The 21,118-nt window shown below is 36.5% G+C and overlaps 3 protein-coding genes across 3 annotated transcripts in view; 1 reads left to right on the top strand and 2 right to left on the bottom strand.

Annotated features, from left to right (window-relative positions):
* Positions 1-5,230, bottom strand: part of LOC116306420 (beta-2 adrenergic receptor) — a 15,709-nt gene extending 10,479 nt beyond the window's left edge. The window contains exon 1 of the mRNA XM_031716478.2: positions 5,095-5,230. The gene's annotated coding sequence lies outside the window, so the exon portion shown is untranslated. The remainder of the gene's footprint in view (positions 1-5,094) is intronic.
* LOC116306422 (uncharacterized) overlaps positions 1-21,118 on the top strand; it is a 25,626-nt gene extending 4,508 nt beyond the window's left edge. Inside the window, exons 2-3 of the mRNA XM_031716484.2 lie at positions 19,708-19,894; positions 20,889-21,118. Of these exons, the coding sequence (XP_031572344.1) occupies positions 19,708-19,894; positions 20,889-21,001 (300 nt within the window). The 3' untranslated portion in view covers positions 21,002-21,118. The remainder of the gene's footprint in view (positions 1-19,707; positions 19,895-20,888) is intronic.
* LOC116306421 (QRFP-like peptide receptor) lies at positions 9,619-10,584 on the bottom strand. Its single transcript, XM_031716483.2, has one exon. The coding sequence runs from the start codon at positions 10,545-10,547 to the stop codon at positions 9,741-9,743; it is 807 nt and encodes a 268-aa protein (XP_031572343.2). The 5' UTR covers positions 10,548-10,584; the 3' UTR covers positions 9,619-9,740.

The following is a 21,118-nucleotide window of genomic DNA, read 5'->3' as shown; positions in this document are numbered from 1 at the left end:
AGTTGATGCCATTCCTACCCATCCACTGTTATCTTGGTAAGGCAACGACCTTTTACCATACCAGATAACAGTGGATGCCATCCATAACAGTTGATGTCATTCCTACACATCCACTGTTATCTTGGTAAGACAAGGACCATTTACCATATCAGATAACAGTGGGTGCCATCCATAACAGTGGATGCCATTCCTACCCATCCACTGTTATCTTGGTAAGACAACGACCTTTTACCATACCAGATAACAGTGGATGTCATCCATATCAGTTGATGCCATTCCTACCCATCCACTGTTATCTTGGTAAGACAAGGACCATTTACCATATCAGATAACAGTGGGTGCCATCCATAACGGTTGATGCCATTCCTACCCATCCACTGTTATCTTGGTAAGACAAGGACCTTTTACCATACCAGATAACAGTGGGTGCCATCCATAACAGTTGATGCCATTCCTACCCATCCACTGTTACCTTGGTAAGGCAACGACCTTTTACCATACCAGATAACAGTGGGTGCCATCCATAACAGTTGATGCCATTCCTACCCATCCACTGTTATCTTGGTAAGACAACGACCTTTTACCATACCAGATAACAGTGGATGCCATCCATAACAGTGGATGCCATTCCTACCCATCCACTGTTATCTTGGTAAGACAACGAACTTTCACCATACCAGATAACAATGGATGCCATACCTAACTGTTAATGCCATTGCTATTAATTTTTTCTCGTACTCTTTTTATAAAATAGAATAAAATGAAATATCAGAACAATACATAGATTTAAAAAATGCAAGTAAAACAATTAACACTTAATCAGGCGGTAACTTTCATATTTTTGACTGGCGGCAGCGAAAAACAAAATTTCATCGTGCAATGACTCGGAGACACAGAGTTCGCATGTTTATGAAAATTGCGGCCGTAACTCCGTAAATTAGACGCTAATTAAATAAGAGATAACTAGCTTAAAACTAGTGTAAGCTGCGTTGATGTTTCCAATGAAACAGTAATGATAAAAGGGTAAATTTTACATTGCGAAAAGATGAAAAAACTTACTGACGTTTCGGACGCTAGTCCTTCGTCGGAGTAATCATCTTTTCACGGTGTAAAATTTACCCTTTTATCATTACTGCTAATTAAATTAAGTAATTCAATTTCTATCCAAACTTTATAGATATAAATTATAGATTAAATCTGTAATGATAATAGTTTCGCTATTTACTGTATAAACCATATTGATTTTACCACACCAAATACCCGATGCTATCAGACAGCTTACCGGAATGATTACTTGCTTAAAATGGAAAAAATTCATGATATTCTGCTATAAATAACTGGTGATCCCTAATACATGTGTATATATATATATATATATATATATATATATATATACAGATTTATGGATACGTCAGACAGGTTATTCCGGATTGACCAGATTATCCTTTTAAGGTATTAGGAAGGGTTTTTTTGATGTTTTTTGATTCGTGTATCGCTTGGCTGATTATGTTAAGTCTGAGGGCTTTGGCTGTTTTAAATGATAAAAACACTCAGTGACTGTTGAACAATAACTACCCCTGTCTGAAATGAAGAAATGTCACTGTCACGGTTAGCAAAGTAGAATCCAATCCGTGGTATCTTACCTTATAAGGACCTAGTAAGGCCAAGGTACACGGGAGGTAAACAGGATGTATTTCCTTTTGGCCTTTCTCATCTCTTTTTTACTTTCGTTTCTCTCTCTCTCTCTCTCTCTCTCTCTCTCTCTCTCTCTCTCTCTCTCTCTCTCTCTCTCTCTCTCTCTCTCTTTCCCTTTTATTTCTTGATTTCTTGACGTTCCTTTCGTTTTTTTCTTTCTTTCTTTCTATTCTTCTTCGTTCCCTTTTCTTCCCTTCCCTTTCACTTTCTCTTTTCTTCTTTCTACCTTAATCTATCTTCGTGACTTTTTTCCTTTCCTTTTCGTTTCGTTAATTTCTTTTCCTTTTTCCCTTTCCTTTCCTTTCTTAGTTTTTCTTGTATTTTTTTCCTCTTCAGTCATTCATGTTCTCATTCTTTGTTCCTATATCCCACACTTCTTCACAGCGACTTCGTGAGTTTTTTTTCTGTTTGTGTTCAACAGTCCTTGAGTTGTCAAAGTTAATAAATTAGCATCTGAAGCGGATGAAAACTCAACTTAACTCACTCGAAGCATAAGCTCTTTTTACAATTACCTTTTCGAGCAGTGAATAAAATAACAACTTGAATTCGATAACACGAACTTGAAGAATTCTGTCTACCGTCTGAGTTCAGATTTTTAATTTTCAACTCTCCCCATGCACATTTTCGTGACCTGACGAGTAATTCATTTAGAAAGCGCGTCTTAATTTAGCGTTTATGATAACTGTCAATATAAAAAACCCAAGTTTCTTACTTCTTTTGAGTGCTTTTTCTTGCTAACGAACGTACTTAACAATGTCACTAACGTGAGCTGTCAAACAACATCTGAAATGTCGAGAGTTTCCGAGAGGTTAAAGACAAGCCTTTACAATTTGTCTCATACGAAGTATACATAATCAAAATGGTGAATCATAAAATATACGCAATAGCAAAAAGCTGTTCCTGAGTCGTAGGAAAACGATTCTTTTCTCTGACGGTCTATCTTTTTTTAATCATAAAATTGATGTATGATATGGTTTTTTTGGTCCAAGCCTAAAGTTACATAAATCATGAATCTCCCACAACAGTATTAAAATAAATCGCTAAGCCATGTTTGTAAAGGCCAGCTATTCCAATTTAAAAAAATTGGATCAAAAGAGCTTTTAAAAACTATTATTTCAGATAAGACTTCTAACAGGATTTCTTCAGAAATTTCTAGCATGTTTGATTATTCAGTCTGCGTTTTTTAAATCTCCTAAGAATGTTCGGATTATAAATGTCAAGATTAATATGAGAATGAATATGTTTAAATAATAATAACAATAAAAAGAATTGAAATAATATAAAAAATATCTGGCAAGTTGAGTTATCGCGTGAGAAACTTTAATTTTTGAAGAGCTATTTTGGGATGTTTCATTTCCTGAGCGATATTCACATTGGAACAAACATTTCAATCGAAAAAATAAAATGATATTAGCGCTTAAACCTCACCTTTGTTACATTACGAAGTCCCAGGCGTAGACCTTGTGGTACACCGTAAAAACAAATCCCCACTGAAGAACAAACTGCTTCAACTGGCCTCTGTAGGAAGTAGAGGCCCGCGGTGTTGTTGGTAAAATAGGTCTCTAAACAATCTCTGCATGAAATGTTTGTTGTATTTTGATAAGATCAAATGCAGTAATGAAGTGCTCGTTAATGGCAAAGTATTAGTTTTAAATGAAATTGTTTTTTTCAAAAATTCAAAGCTTGGAAGAAACAAATCATCTTTTGTCGTCGTATGCGCGCGATACTCCTTTGCGCAAGAAACAAGAAACGATTTTTCAAATAATAATAACGAATCCTCGTAAATTCGGCAAAAGTTAAGATTATAAATATATCCTTTTGATCTTTATTATTAGGGGAAAATTGAATAACTACGGTTATAACGGTTTATTTTTAGCGACAACATTGCGTATTTTACATAAATTACTAACCGGTCAAAAAGAGCTTAAAAACGAAATTATTGAGTTTAAAACCGCGAATTAGGAATGCCTAAAATGTCAAGAATACAGATAATAGTTGATTCAAATGTCTAAGAAATAAAATCAATTAATAATATTAATAAATATCAATATCAATGAATAAAAAAGGTTAAGTATATCGACGTAAAAACTACTTTACCTAGTTAGATTTTAATTTTTGCTCTTAAAGTCTGAGGAATGACGAACAAGAAGAAAGCCTGGCGGAGATGATCTTAATTTGTATAGGAAAAGAAAAAGACTGAAAATAAACCAAAATCTTAATCAAAAAATGGAGTTGTTTGTAAATGAAGAATAATTAATTCCTTTGATTAGGTTTCCAATTGCAAACTTAAACGCCAAACTTGGCATGAGTTTTTCAATATTGCTATATAGTATTACCCCATATGAAAAACACTCATCTCAAATCAAGATATGGATTTTTATTTAGCACAAAACTAGTATCCTTAAAGGGGTATTACTCTAAACATTGTCTTTTTATTGCTTCGGTTAGCTTGTACTTCGCATGAGCTTTATAGAAAGGTTAAAAGGATTTTAGTTTAGATCAAAAAACTAAATCCGATCTCAAAGCGAATAACCTTCTTTTGATCGACCTCAGACTATCTCCAAAAATAAGTACACGAAGTCTTTTTGATACTCGTACTGAAATCGTCTCTCAAAAGTACCGTGTCAAAAGAAAAACTAAATCTCGTATTGAGTTTAGCGATGTTTTTTTCATGCTTTCTTTCTTTTATTTATTTATTCATGGTTTTTCGAAGTTGTTTATACTTTTGCGTCAAATTTCAGAGTTTATTTACAAGTTATATTTTCGGAAGGCCTTTGAATAGACTATCCATTATGGAAACATTTTACAATACAAGAAAAGGAACCTCGAACATCAAGTCTCATTTTACTAAAAATCATTTCCCTACAGAATATCTGGGACATACTAGTTAAGACATTGAATGATTTGCATTCATATGTTATTTTTTTCGATTCCAAATAATCGTGAGGCTATTTTCCTAGCTTCCGTATGAATAAGTTCAATGACAGATATACAGCCCTAAATCCCTTGCCTTTTGTTCTTTCCGCCTTTTGAAATATTAAATATCGGATTTCGTCACAGCTTGAACACAAATTGTCAACCAGATAAGCTAGTTTACTCAGAATTGAAAGCAAAATGAGAATTTTAAAACTTGTTTTCCATGGTCTAATGATAGGAAAAATTGCTTCCAATAGGCCGATGTCATGGTGGTAAGGCTTGTTCTGATTGCGTGCCCCTGCGGGTCTCAGGTTTGTTAAAACGTTTAAAAAGTGCTAGAATCTTGTTAAGTAGCAAAAATTAAAAAAAATAAAAATAAAAACAAAAAATAAAGGTCACATTTAAGATTTGGAAAAAGCATCAAAAGACATTCAAAAAACTCATTTTAGTTCTACAAACTGTATAAACATATAATACTCGTACCTTTAAATATAAGGGACAAACGTTACTCAGCTGAGATTCGATAGTACAGCGAAGAAATGTCTGCAACTTGTCAAGCAGTTACTGTTGATCGTCTCGTTCCGTCTCTTTTCTTGTGAACTGAACCTGAGCGATATACGACTGAGCAAGTAACGACTGGAGCGAAAATCTATCCCCAAAATATGCAAATTTTTAAGTGCTATTTAATATTCTCCTTGTTGTGTTTATTGACATTGTTATCACCTTTATGCTGTGTTTTACAGTTTTCTCTCTATTAGCGAGAAATTACCTTGAGAATTCTACCAGAAAATGTCCCAAGACCTTCAATCTGGGCCACTGAAATTGATAGCCTTCAAAAAATGTATAAATAGATATATACGTAGTGTAGCTTTTGAGATTACTGATTCTTTTTTTTCATGAAAAGAGAGCCCGTGTGTAGCAAATTGTTGACACGTTCTTGACGTAGCTGGGTGTTTCATTTAAGGAGAAGGGCGCTTTCTTGGCAGCTTGTCAGTCAATTATGGACATTGCTTTCCTTATAACGTATCAGTCGACAACCAAGCAAGGCTAATGGGAAGCCCAATAAGCCTGAAACGAGATGACGTTTTACCCCCGACTCTATACCATAATAGTTTTTTAAAATTCTTTCATATTAAAATTTTTGATTCCTTAGAGAATACAGGAACAATAGTCATAATTAAAGAACAAAAGCAATGTGAAAAGGATTATGGTCTAGAGACGGGGGTAAAATGTCATCTCGCTTCAGGCTTATTGCTCACTCTTTTCATAGCCGCGAGAATCTTTGAGGGCTAATCGGCAAAAAGCCGGGGGAAATAATATCAATAAGCGCATAGTTTTTAGAGAACGACTGTCCCCTTCTTTAGCATGACAGCGTAAGGAACACAACCATCGTTAGGATATAAAACTAAATGATATAAAAATCGTGAATGAAAGCACGAAAATTAACAACGGATGGAATATGCATAAGTGCCTTTGTATAGACGTAAAGACCTTTAATATTCATTGGAATCTCTTCTAGAAGTGGGCGTTACGTTTTGATTGAATCACCACAACATCTGCGAATAAACATTCAGATTGTGAAAACAGGTTAGACAAATAAAACCAGTTTGAAAGTGTTGTTTGCGATACTTCCTTATAGCTTTAGCCGACATTATGCACGACAAAAGTAACAGGCTTTTGAAAAATTGGTAATAAATTCATCCCGCTAAGACTAGAAAAAGTGATAGTCTGAGAGATAATTTTTGATGTATGAAGTTAGCGTCACTTCGCATCCTCTATTTGATTTATTATCCATTGGAGAGGCCGTCACGTAACACCGCACTGCAACTAATAATCCACCGACACAATGAGCCATAGTAAATATGTCTGTTTTGCTAAGGACGTCAAGTGGTAGTAGTTTAGTGTTGTTCGTTTGGAAGTCCAAATTGAGCGACATTATTTAAGTACTATTAATTTATCGTACGACTGAACTCGACACGAATCCTTCGATTTCAAAAAAGGAAAGCACGTATTGTATGTACTAGACTTTCGTAAGTCTGCCACCCTCTGTGTATCTTGACTCGGGTACGACGGACGACCTATCGCGACTTCGTCGCTAGCCAAATTTTCGCTTCGCTAGAATAAAAAAACTCCTCGGGAGCCTAGAGAGTCAACTTCGGGCAAGTTTATTTATCTCCCACCTGTCGGAGTTATTCTTAAATTTAGTGGGACAATCTCGGCCAATGCATTGTCAGTATACGGATCCTTCATTCTAAAAAGGACAAACGCGTATTGTATTTACGACCGGTCGGATCGAAAATCAAATCGGATGTGCGGAAAAACTCTGTATGTTAAATACAGGGAAGTGTTCAACCGAGTCTCGTAACGATTCTTATCAATGGAAGAAAAACATTGCAACCATGTTTGATGGTGTTCACTCAAATAAAAGTGGCAGCCATGTTGGATGATGTTCACTATAGGTGGTTTGTAATCATTCCTAAGGGAATAAAAGTGGCAGCCATGTTGGATGATGTTCACTATAGGTGGTTTGTAATCATTCCTAAGGGAATAAAAGTGGCAGCCATGTTGGACGATGTTCACTATAGGTGGTTTGTAATCATTCCTAAGGGAATAAAAGTGGCAGCCATGTTGGATGATGTTCACTATAGGTGGTTAGCAATATTTTTTTGCTTTGAACTATAAAAACGTTTTGATGCAAAACAGTTTTGATGTTATCTTGCTAGTTGTTGTTTGGTTGTCAAGCGTGCGCAATTGTTCGGCTTCATCATTTACGAAACGAAATAATTTTCATTTTATACCGATACGTAAACCGCCTGGTTTAACAACGGTTAACATTACGATGTTGATCGCTAATCGTATCCCAAGTAGAAAAACTCGCTGACAATAATCTTTACCGTTGTCATTCTGTTGTTGGGGATGGGGAAAAATTATCTGCAAATTGTCCACACAGTGTATACAAGTATTTTAATGTTTTAATGCGTAAGAGTTAAATAAATGAGATTGTAAATATTATATGCAGGTCGTACATATAATAGCTGATTATATATGCGAAAGAGTATCACTACTACTATGTATGTGTACGTAGCAAATACATCTTAGATAATAAACAATACACATAAGTATTTCGTAATTTGTATAGGAAATCGCACGATCTTGAGTACAATTCGGAATTTATACGGTACGGGTGATGTTTTGAACGTTTTCAAAATTGGACGAGCCTTTACATCCCGAGTATTTATAAATCAGAATTGTATGAGAAGATTGTGCGATTTTTTGTTTATGATACAATCAACAAAACTGACCAACTTAACTGGGACTCCAGACTACAATTTGGGATTTAATTGCACTCCTTTTGTCCAATAAGAATCGAGTAAATTTGTTCAGTGTAAAGTATAAGAATACAAATCAATCGGATAGTTTATAATCGTGCAATATGTTTTCAAATGAATTATATACAAAATACAAAATTGAGGAAACGGGACTGAATGTTGCCCGAGTTTGAAGCACTAAGCGATATAAATATATACATATATATCTACATGTATTTACCATCACTCCCATCTCTTCGGCCCTTGAGGTTTGCTCCACACCCACTACCACCACATTCATGTTACTCCCACTACACCCACGCCCACTACCCACACACACCCGCTACATTTACTATTTACAACATAACTGAATGTTACTCCCACTACACCCACGCCCACTACCCACACACACACCCACTACATTCACTATTTACAACAGAAGTGAACTACACTACACCCACTACACCCACGCCCACTATCCTCACACCCACCCACTACATTCACTATTTACAACAAAACTGAACTACACTACACCCACTACACCCACTCACACTACCCACACACACACCCGCCACATTCACTATTTACAACAAAACTGAATGTTTCTCTCACTACACTCCCACTACAACCCCACACACTATCCTCACACACACCCGCTACATTCACTATTTACAACAGAACTGAATGTTTCTCTCACTACACTCCCACTACAACCACGCACACTATCCTCACACACACCCGCTACATTTACTATTTTCAACAGAAGTGAATGTTTCTCTCACTACACTGCCACTACACCCACGCACACTACCCTCACACACACCCGCTACATTTACTATTTACAAAAGAAGTGAATGTTTCTCTCACTAAACTCCCACTACAACCACGCACACTACCCTAACACACACCCGCTACATTTACTATTACAACAGAACCGAATGTTTCTCTCACTACACTCCCACTACACTAACGCATAATTTTTCAGCGATACATTTTGTAGTCTCTTTTCTTTGACCCACTAGCTATTGATAACCTAAGAGTTGGCCATAAGTAAAATAAAATAAAAATGAAAACCTGAGAACCTGGAGAATTCCTCCTCGCAATGGAAAGTACGACAAACTATCAAACGAAGAATTCAACTCACACCACGGTTCAATGGAGACTAAACGCGCGACCCCAGGCTTGAATTACTCGGCCTTGTTGAGGATATCTTGCCCTATTTTTAAGTAGTGTCTATTTTACGAATCTTAGGTGAGAAAAAATCGACGGAATAAATCACGATGCTTTGACTCGTTAAATACAAGCGTGCGTTGACGCGTGCGTTTCCAAGTATTTTGATTGGTCGAGAGCAAAAGCGATTTGTGGTGGAACCAAACTAATTGAACGAGCTAAAATTAATTTTGTGCCGTAATAGACTAAACATTTAAAAAATCTTAAAATAAAATATACAGTTGGAATCTAGGGTAATCCAAGCACAGTATATGAAAATTCCAGTTAAATTGACGCGCTAGTTTTGCGAAGAATAAGCCTGAAGCGAGATGACGTTTTACCCCCGACTCTATACCATAATAGTTTTTAAAACTTTCATATTAAAATTTTTGGTTCCTTAGAGAATACAGGAACAATAGTGATAATTAAAGAACAAAAGCAATGTGAAAAGGATTATGGCCAAGAGACGGGTGTAAAACGTCATCTCGCATCAGGCTTATCAGTTTGGTTCCACCTTAAGAGTCGCACTGAATGTATTCTTTAAGCTCCGAAGGACTTTCTTTCGGTCCTTTTTCGGAGCTAAACCAAGCAGTAGTCCGTTTTTGTTTCTAATCAAGGGTTAGTTCTTTCTGTATTGGCAGTTGAGCTGGTAAAGATCTTACGCGCCATGTTCTTAATGTCTTTGTAAGCTGTAACATATATAATGGGATTGATAACACAGTTAGTGAAAGCTAAAATGAAAGTAGATAGCTGTATGATAGACTCATTGGGGACGTTTAACTCCACATGGCCAATCTCTTTCATAACACCTACTACGAAAAACAAAGTATATGGAATGTAAAAGGCAAAAATAATCTTCATGAACATGCCAGTATCCTTGAATCTCCAAGACTGGGACTTTTCGGTGGCGTTAATGACCCCGTCCGCGACCTGGCGCTTTCTTTTCCTGAGGAACCTGCTAATCAAGATGGATGAGATCAACATGATGACGTTCGGGATGATAAACATAATCACCGTATGGATGGTCATTAGAACTCGTGCAATCTCTTTCTCAGCGTAGGAAACGCAGATAACTGTGTATGCATATTGACCAATGTCGAAGGTGACGGCTTTGTACGGGAGAATGTGGGCGACACCAACAATCGTTCCAATAACCCATGCGAGAACGACACAGACTTTAGACACGGCTACTGAAGGAGCCCTCAGCGGGTAAAAGACTGCGAGATATCGTTCAATTGCGATGAATGTAACGTTCAGGATAGTGATACTGGATAAACTCATCAGTGCTACTCTATGCAGCTGGCATTCAAGGTCAGTTTTGATTGATCCATCGAGTATCCAGATACAGCCCATAGGAGTGTGGATGATGCATGACAGCAAATCGGACAAGGCCAAGCTTTTGATAAAGTACATGGACATGGATCGTTCAAGAGGCCTAGGACCAGATCTTTTTGACTTTTTCTTTCTCTTTCGTTCAAGATAGAAGACCATAGAGTTGGCTATCATTCCCGAGATTCCAGTCAGCAATATTATTGTTATCGACACTGCCTTCAACGCCGGCGTAAGTTCGGGAGTAAAATATACCTTTTTGAAACTAAATGTCGCATTTGTGGTCTGGTTGTAGTTTACGGGTGTTGAAATGTTGGTAAGGTTTCTCAAACTCATATCTGGGAATACAAACAAAATAAGGCGTAATTAAAGATAACCGAATGGTAGTGAGTTACCCCGAAACAACCTCTTGGCTCATCTAAGTCAGGGCACAGCTGACAAATGGATCCCACTGTTATCTGGTATGGTAAAAGGTCCTTGTCTTACCAAGATAACAGTGGATGGGTAGGAATGGCATCAACTGTTATGGATGGCATACACTGTTATTTGGTATGGTAAAAATTCAATGCCTTGAAGTGAACTTTAAAGAATCCTAGTCAGCCAAAATACACTGCGCACCGGAAACAATGAAATGCTATGCGATGAGCCTTTTTTGTGGCAGGCAAAATGGCGGTTTTGTAGGTGAAGTTTGGAAAGCCAGTTCCATCTGTCTTGTTATTCTAAAAGATGTTTTACGACCATTATTATGCAATGATGCATATATTTTGCATAAGATTTTTTACGTTTTTTTGCAACAAATTTAAGGTTTGTTTCATATTTGAACGTTGTGATGGCTACTTGTTGGACGACCGAATAGTCATTATGTCTCAACGGGAATCTCTTTGAAAATAATTCAACCTCAAGCTGAACTCTTCAAGAAGCATTGGTCGTTCTACATGCTATATGGAGGATTTAGCTAAAGCAAGGGTCCATAGTGATTGGCTACCAGCTGATTTGGTTTTCAACCATTTATGACTGACTTTGTGACGGAGACAAATAAAATAGAAACAAGTTTTTGTAAATTAAAACAAAAATGAATTTTTGAGACACCGCGCACTGTATTTGAAGGCAATTTATTGAAATTTCGACTCAACTGTACTGGAGTCTTGATCACCGCAAAGACTGCAGCTTTATAAATCCAAGATAGCGAATTTTGATTCATCTTGTATCAAAATTATAGTTAAAGTGTTCCTAACCCCCGATACAATACTTTTAACATTGATTCTACATAAAGTGAATAGTTGAATGGTGAAATATTTCTTCATTTGAATGTTGCGTCTTTAAGTTATAAAGGTTTATACTTCCATTACATTGCTGACTGTGACGTCACCCCAGGCTTTGGAGTGTATGTTTTAATTTTTAATACTAAACACTAGCCATTATGAGACATCAGATTTACAATAAACATTGTGGAAACCTTAAGTATAATAATGATTCTTTTTAAAAACTATTTGTATGAACCAGTCAAAATTTGTATATTTAATGAAGCCTGGGGTGACGTCACAGTCACTAACATATTGGAAGTATAAACCTTCATAACTTAAAGACGCAACATTCAAATGAAGAAATATTTCACCATTCAACTATTCACTTTATGTAGAATCAATACTGAAAGAATTGTATCGGGGGTTAGTTGCACTTTAAATCAAAAGAAATAGAATCTGAATCTTATGTTGGTTGTAGTGCGCTATGTTCACCAAACGTTTCAGTCATTCTGAGCCAATTCTCACAGAGATATTCTCTATTTGATGATTTGTCTTCTTACAAGGAACCTCGATTGACGTCATTATTTCGTGATTTCTATATTGAATATCTCGGCACACGAAAAGAGATATCATCAAGAAAGTGAGGGCCATTCTTGTTTATTTTATAAGGGCTTTGAAATCAGGAAGAGATCCTGTAGGCTTCATAGCCACTTAAATATTTGCCAGTACAGATGAATCTACATGATGTCTTCTAAATTCCATTTGGAATTCAGTGAAACCACGGGGTTAAAATCCCAATATTATCATTAAACATGAGTGTTCTTCATTTATCCAGGTCATTCAAAATTGGCGTAAAAAAAGAACATTGCTCTTCAGTTCTGTTTAATTCCTTCATCCCAATTATTAAGCTCAGCATGAACGAGTGAAAAAATCATTAACTATAGTGACAGAGTTGAAAATATATGTAGGTGGGCGTAAAAAAAAGGGATTGAATATTAAAAATAAATCACCTAAAATTTTATGAAGTCAGTGTCAGATTTGTAGGTGTTAATGAAAAACCTTATTTGGAAAAATACGATCAAGTTAAATTTCCGTTCTCTTGATTGAAGAGGCACTATCGCTTCAGTGCTTCTCTGTCGTAGGTTTCGTTATCGCGTAACGTTTTCATCTTTTTGTACGAGAGTGAATTATTTTAGTCTAACGTCTGCGACAACTGATTTGGCGTTTATTGATTTTTTATGCGAGTTGCTTGAAAAGTCGTTGAAGAAAATACTTTCAATAATTTTGGAATGCCTATTCTTTTTAATTGGGCAACAGATGCTAGAGAAATTATATGCCCAAATCAATGTTTTTAACAAAAGACTCATTGTAACCTTTTCCCCAAAGCGCTTCTTGGGATAAACAAACTGCAGGACTGCAAAGTTTTTGTTGCTAGCTGCTATGGAATTCTCCATTCGGCATAACCAAACTTTTTTGAGATATTTGGCTTTAAAAGGTCCTAAAAAGCTTGCTTGACAGTTGATTAAATTCAACGGTTATTTACAATTTGCATGTTCAATACTAATGACGCTTAAGTTACTAGTCTCGACTGGTAAAATCAGTCACTAATTAAAAGTAAACCTTCTTAAAGTAGTGCTAAAAACTTAGATATAAAAACACATTACAATTACTACAAACCTGTGATATTGGGACGCAATTCGATGATGAAAGGCTGTAGCTAGGCTACTGTTACAACACCGGAACTAACTTTAGAAGAACCGACGACACACCAGATTGCAGTACTGCCGCTCCACATATAAAGTTCGGTTGAATGTTAGGCGATTTTCAGGATCGTTTGTCAGGGCCTTAAAAAAATTCAAACTTCATGATTAAAATCAGTTTTCAAAACCGCTGCAAAACAGGGGTTCGCAGCAAAACAAGTTACCAGGTTCAAACAGAAGTCAGTGTTTCAGTGTAAGATGCCTTTGATTCTGATTAGCCGTGTATTCATATGCAAAATAGCTCAATCTGTGGCGGCAAAACACATTATAAGTAAACGCATTTATCCTGTGTCCTCAAAATCAGCAATAACAGGAAGGGAAGTTAGACCATCTCTGCATGATTCTTAATATCTTTGTTTTTTCTGAAACTCGTCTCCTTTTTTCAACAAAAGGCAATTTTGTCTTAACACACCATACCACATCGATGCCTTTACCTAGACTAAATAAATGTGAATCAAAGGGAAGCGCAGTGCTGATGGCCTCAAATATTAAATGTTTGACTCTTAGAGACCATGTTGGCAACCAAATAATGTGAGAGGAATCGCTAGTTGAGAATATCCCTTGTATCTATTTGCACAGCGACATACGCCGCGCAACAAACAATTGACTAAAATGAAATCAGGGGTTGCGCACAGTTTGCGAGTGAGTCCGGCACTTTTTCTTTAACAAACAAAAGTGAGATCTATCGGCGCAAATGAAAGGATGCTTTTCTTTTCATCAATCTGTATGCCCTCTCTTAGAAAAACGGCGGAAATAGGTATAAATAGTTCAAAACAAGAACAAAGATCGTGCAATAACGAAGAGTCTTCGATGTCCTCCTTTGTCTTGCCATAGTTTTGCGAAATATGACTTACCCGTTGACAGAAAAACAAATCTGAAAACATTTTGTATATTCGGTAGGTTTTCTCTACCTTACCACGAGGGGTTTTCTCCGGGTTGTCCGGTCTTCCTACCTCCTCAAAAGTCAACACGTTAGTTTAGAGTTGTGTGCTTAAAACATTAAATGTAGTCGTAATTAGCGTGAAGGTCGTATACTTCAAAATTATCCTCTGCAATATCTGGAGAGGTAACTAGTTTAGTTCACACATAAAAGGAAGATGGGCCTGTCTTTTTATTTTTTTTTTAGGGGGAAATTTTTTTCCGGTTGGCTCGGATAAGAAATAAGACGAAGAAGTAAAAGGGGATTATTTGCTAACTTGTTCTTACCTCTCTAGAAAGAAGTCTAAGATGTTTGGAGGCTTGTTTTCTTGACCACTATGTGACTGGAATCATCTCAACTGAGGGCTTATTTATGTGATTCGGCTGACCTTAAGGAAAATTAACGACGGAAGACGAAAGACAAAGGTACAAAAGCAAAGCATTGAAGGTGAGATCAAATAATTTAAGAAACAATGCTTCTAAAAGCCACAAGGAATCAGTCTTGGGTCAATGGGGCTCTTCTGACAATTCGTATAGGGAAACACGGAAATCAATATAGGAAATAAAATGACCTTAACTTCATGCTTCGAAAGCCTTACTTGTTAGCTGCTGTAGTCTGCTTGACACCAGTTAAATCTAACGCACTGATCTCTTGTAAACAATTCGTGCCTCTAGATGTTTTATCTAAATTGAAAAAATTTAATGCTCTGTCTCGGAGAATAATCATCTTCGTTTATTCTTTCTCTTCCAATCATTCATAGCGGTTTCCTCCCCAAGGTGCCAAATTGAGCCAGATTTAATGTATCATCATGATTAAAGTGACTTCTGCTGAAAGTTGATTATAATTTCGTATTGTTTGTATGTGAGGCGCGGTGTTTTTTAGTTATTTTTAGAGAGAAGTTGTTCAGATCGTACTAAACAGTTTGGGTACAGATTAAGCAATAATTTCGTTCGGGTGAAGAATTAGTTGGTCGTTGTCAAGTTTGTCATTTGTTTGGCCATGTTTTTACTTATATTGTCTAATCATCATTTCTAATATTAAAAAAAAAAACAAAAAACAAAGAAACATAGAAAACTATGGGACAATTCATTTTTCTTTTTTTTTTAATTTTCCACTGATTAATAAACAGTTGTAAATACAAAGTAAATAAGGGTAATTAGACAGTTAATTAAACAGTTTGAGTAAAAAGAAAAAAAAAAGTATGATAGATAATTGTGGACGACTCCCAAAGTGGCATGCGCTATCGAGTTAGGAGTCGCATTGGAAGTCGCGTTTCCATATATCGATATCAACCTGTACACGTGATACCAATAGTATCGAGAAGGGAGTTAGGCGCGGTATCAACCGAATATTCAAAAATCCAATAGTTATTAATAGATACATAAAGGATATTATACGGTGGCGCGAAGATATGAAGTTTATCTTGGAGTGGTGATAATATTTCTCGAGTGAGCGCGCTGAAAGGAGTGAAATATTTTTTCAACACGAAAAGATAAACTTCATATCAGTTTTCAAGCCAACGTGTAATTTCTTTTTATCATATAGACACATTTACAAACAAAAACTTGCTAAAAAAAATTGGACAAGACGTCATCGATATCTTCACTAGTGAGGATATGGAAAAATATGACTGAGAACCCGGATATAGTTCTTATGAAAATGCGAGTGGCGTTTTATTTTATTATATAGACATGAGTGTTTTACTGGGAAATACGCCACTCGTATTTTTCGTGCAAACTACATGCGGGACCTGAGTAACATATTTTCCGTATCTTTTAGATACCCCATTAGATACTAGATATACTAAATATCCAATAACTATCCGATATTCGATTCTCTGTTGACATTAACCAAGTGACCTCGGGGAACGCGCGCAAAGGATCGTTGTAGTTGATCAGGCGGTCCTAGTTTCAGTTGTTTATCGGCGAAAAAAGAGCTACCATTTCACGATAATTTCATTACAGAAATAAAACAACGATGCACCATTTGACCCATAGGTATTCGTTATAAGAATAGATAGAATCTTAAATATATTGCTAGTCCATAACGTAGCTAGAAAAGCAAAGATTCAGAGTAAATTTTTCTGACTTCGGTCCGTCGATCGATTCCACGCCTTTAAGGAAGAATGAATCGTTAAGATGCGCATAAAAAAACATTTGCGCATGTACCAAATCCTCCTTGTAAACCATGGTGGTAATACTGAAATCGGATCAAAGTTTTCACCAAAAATCTTTTTGTTTCAATGGCGGGCATGTTTTTATTTTTCGCTGATCAATTTTCGCCAGGCTTGATGACACTCAGTTTTGCAGTGACGGCGGAGACTAAGGTGACAATTTATAAACCATCACGAGTGACTCAACTCACATGATCACGTACACCTCACACCTCTGGGGTCTCGAATTCGATTCCTTGATTCGGCATGACATGTGGGTAGAGTTTTGTTGGGTCTTTCCCTTGATTCAGGGGGTTTTTCATATGACAATTTTCATGTGACAATTTATAAAGCATCACGAGTGACTCACCTCACACATCACGTACACCTCACACCCCTGGATTCGGCATGACATGTGGGTAGAGTTTTGTTGGGTCTCTCCCTTGATTCAGGGGTTTTTCTCAGGGTTTCCTGGTTTTCCTCCCTCCGCAAAACCTAACATGCTAAAACCTAATTCGATCTGTGAGTTAACCATTTATAGCGTGGTCTAAAATGCTCAGTATTGAGCGAATGACCTAACTGGTAAATGTAAATGTAACGGTGCTCTGACTTTTGGCAGCCAAAACGTTGGTTCAACGTTATTTATACGAGAGGTTTGACTTGTACTGCTGCAATTTTTTAGAACTGGAAAATTCCTTACTATTCCAAAATCCGCGCCGGCTTCCTTAAGTCCGCCATGCTTTCTAACTTGATTACAGCTACAGCCTTCCGTCACAGGTTTACCAGGCTCATGTTGGGTTTCCTGTGTTATTGCTAGTATGTTCGATTGGTTATGATTTTGAATTATCGAGTGATTTCCTGCTTCACAAACTTTAGTTTCTGCTTATGGTTTCGAAATACAAGGATGTCCATATAATCTCCGTTCATTGAATTTATGAAATAAGAGTGCTATATTTATTCGTCCGAGCGTGATCCTAAGTTTTGGATATCCTGGCAAGGAATTAGGCGAAGACATTGAGAATCAATTAATCGTTCGCCATCGATGACCCATAACTATCTGTTATAAATGATGTATCTGTTATTTTAGTACCAACATTTGGTATTGCGCTCGAAACATGCACAAGAATTGGGATTATGCTTTATAGCATTTTAAAACTTATGAAGCTTGAAAAAAGTCGAAAGAAAGAGAATGGAAATGCGAATCACTGCCAGGAATGAATAGAAAAGTATTCCTTGCGCTGTGCACTCGTTAACACCACGAGTTGATCAAAAGGTTTCGTCGGATGAATTTATTTCACATTCAAGTTTCAAACAGCATGAAATTTTTCCATTTTTCATCCGAACAGCATCCATCATGGCGGCCATTTATTTTTCGTGTAATGCTTTTTTACTTTTTGCCTTCATTAAGAAGCTAGCAAAAATTGAATCAGTTGTTAAATACTACTCGGTCAATCCTTATTATTGTTTATTGTTTATCCAGATTTAGTAAGATTTTACTCAGGACTGTACGCAATTAGGAAGTATATTCCCAATCAGTCCCAATCATGCTTTGTTAACATTATGATGGATTATAACTAGATCTTATTCTTTTGATTTCAATACACTATGAAATATAAACTAAACATTTGGAGCTGGCTGTAAATAAATTTGAAAACTGTGTATGCCTCCATAACCCTTTTGCGTCGTTATATTCTCGTTTTATGAAGAACCGATTTATAAAATTTTGATTTCGAGAATGTTATTATCATTACCGGAAAGAAATATACTTTCACAAAGTGAAACACTGTTTATTTTAGAAACTAAATCAAGTCCAATATTGATAAGTGTACATCCTCCGGAACCGAGGACAAAGTTAAAGAAGCATATAGAATCCTAGTGCTTAACGGAAATGAACGTTCGATTCTTCATTAGCGTAAACAAAAGATTACTAATGACATAATGACCCTAAAATGTTACAAATTGGGATTCATTTCGTGGTGGTCGCTCAATTGCTCATGACTGGCTATATTTGAAGTGTGAAGGTAAGAGATCGTTATTGATATCATCCCACACGTTAGTTCGGCTCACGTTCTGAGAAATTTTGAACTTTTTAAGTTTAGAAGCTTTTAGGATAATAGCGATTTTATAATGCTAGCGGACAAAGGCTTTGTAATGAAGGAATAGATTTTGCTATAACAAAAAAGGAACGTCTTTTCAAAACAGGATATAATATTGCAGAATTATTGTTGTCCTCATAGCATTTATTAGTGCGTATTCGCATCAGGTCAACACCCTTTTTTTCAAATTCCTTCCAATTTTTTTCGAGAGCAAATTTATCGCTTTAAATTAATTGCGTTTGCTGTACTGTTCAGGGAAAATTTGTTCCACTTGATTTACACGTTAGTTTTCTATCCCGAAAAGTCAATATCTTTGCTCACTATTGCTACGGAGGGTTAGCTTGTTATGGGTGTGACCCGGGAGATGGGAAAGCCATAGTTAATGGAGCGGAATGGTTGGAAATCCTACTTTTCTAGGTTTTTGTTCGACTTTATTCATTGTTATATGACGTTGACCGTGCACAGAGAAGGAAAAGTTACTTCTGCTCTATAAAACTATGGGAAAACATAAAACTCTACCTTCATACAAACCCCTTCTCAGGGCGCAGAGATTCAAGTATTCTGGCTAGTTATGGTGATCATAGCTGTTCTAGTAGCTAAGTATAACTTAGAGAGTTTTTTGGCATACTGGTGTAAACGTAGCTACAGTTTAATCCGAACAATCGGCAGCCTGTCGCTAGCCTGAGAAAACTGACAACTTGAACATTCCGGTGGTCATATTTATACTGAAGTATCTTTTAAGCTGTTAAAGCTGTTGCAAGCTTTTGGGATAGTGTTGACTATTTTTTCAGTTTTCGCTCTTCATGATTAATTTAGTCTCCCAAACACAAAGGTCTACTATATACATCTCATGACCTTGAAGGAAACAATAAGAGGCACTGATTTAGATGGAGAAAATCTCACTAGCAATCTCACTGTTCATTGATCCCAGATAGTCGGAAAAATTAATGCACGTAACTCTTTAGGTGACGTAATCAGTGGTATTGCACCGGTCCCCGTCGATAAATTTGAAGGCAATTAGTCTATGTGGGCCGGGAATGCAACACTCATAAGGAAGTTCTATTTTAATTTTGTTTTAGATGAAGTCTACTTCGATCCTTGTCTTGTCCTTCCTTGTTGTCGCTGTATTGGTTGCTTCGACCTTTGCTCAGAGAAGACACCGGCATAGATTGTGCGGTGATCAACTCAATCGAATGCACAAGTTGATTTGTAAACCACACACTGGTTTACCGGGGAGACAGCGCAGAGGTGCTGAAGGCGTGCAAGGTAACCATAGAAACAGAAATTAGTGAAAATAAAGAGGCTAGTGCTGGCGGCATTCCTTAGTTCACTCTCGGGCAAAAACTAACTGGTGTAGGAAATTCTGAATCTAGGCGCGAACTGCATTCAATAAACAAGGGGAGAATTTGTTATGTAAAAATAAAAATACGAGAAAGAGTGTTTCATCCAGCTCACACCTACAACTGCTTCAAAAAATACACACACTCATCGCAAGTGACTCAAAATGCCAAATGAAACAGCGGTCTTTCACGCATTTGCCGTTAAAAAAATTTCATGAAAAAATAAAAATAATACTGCTTGAAAATATTCGTATTTCGTTAAGAAGGATGTAACAGTCAAACCACGCTATTGGGTAACGATTTACTTTGTCAACAAAAGTTTTGTCCTCATGAAATATTAAGTGTACATTATCTTCATTTTTGAGTAAAATCTGTTGTTTATGATGAAGCTTTTGAAATGAGTGAGTCTGTTAAGTTTTCAATTCAGTTTTGAGTTTTTTTAAGATCTCAGGTTAACTCATATCAAATATCTGCTGAAGATGACAAAAAAATTTTGTTCCTTTAACGTGTTAATTAGTTCTAAAGATAAATTAAAAATCCTTCTCTCAATATTGCTCTAAAGTCCTATTCATCGTAAAGGGAACAGCCATTTGGAAATTAACGAACGAACTTTATGACATAAGATATAAGTTCCTTATCGCCTCTTAAGAAAAATTTAATGTTTACGCAGGTCCAATTATTTGGACGAACGCGCTAATTAAATTGCACTGCATTGTGCTTCGTTGCGAGGACGGCAACCATCTTTTCATTTCCTTTCTATCCGGTTCTTTACTCGCGGTTTGATTAGGGAACTGGAAATAAATAATTTTGTGGACAAGATAACTTTAGGTGAATCAACGCCATTAATTATAAAGCCCTTTTAAAGGCTTTCTAGAACGGATTTCAGACTTTCTTAGTCAATGATTTTATTTGAATTTCAGTGCAAGATGCCAACGCCTTCTACCAGCCCAAGAATCGCCGAGACTTACACGAAGAATGCTGTAAGGAAGCCTGCTCTCTGCATGAGATCTACGAACATTGGATTGGCTTTTAATTAAGAATAACTTTGACTAAATATCCGCCGGATGGAAGCATGGAATAAAAGTGGGAATGGATATTTGCTTTTGATTATCAGCACTATATCTATTTGAATAAATAACTGAAAACTTTT

Source organism: Actinia tenebrosa, unplaced genomic scaffold (assembly GCF_029948245.1).
Source record: "Actinia tenebrosa isolate PJP-AT-01 unplaced genomic scaffold, QUT_ActTen_1.0 PGA_scaffold2__45_contigs__length_23673736, whole genome shotgun sequence".
Lineage (NCBI taxonomy): Eukaryota > Metazoa > Cnidaria > Anthozoa > Actiniaria > Actiniidae > Actinia > Actinia tenebrosa.
The sequence above is the reverse complement of the archived record's forward strand: the minus strand, read 5'-3'. Positions and strand labels throughout refer to the sequence as shown.

Coding starts and splice junctions, on each gene's coding strand:
- LOC116306421 (XM_031716483.2), bottom strand. CDS start 10,547: ATGTCCATGTACTTTATCAAAAGCTTGGCCTTGTCCGATTTGCTGTCA.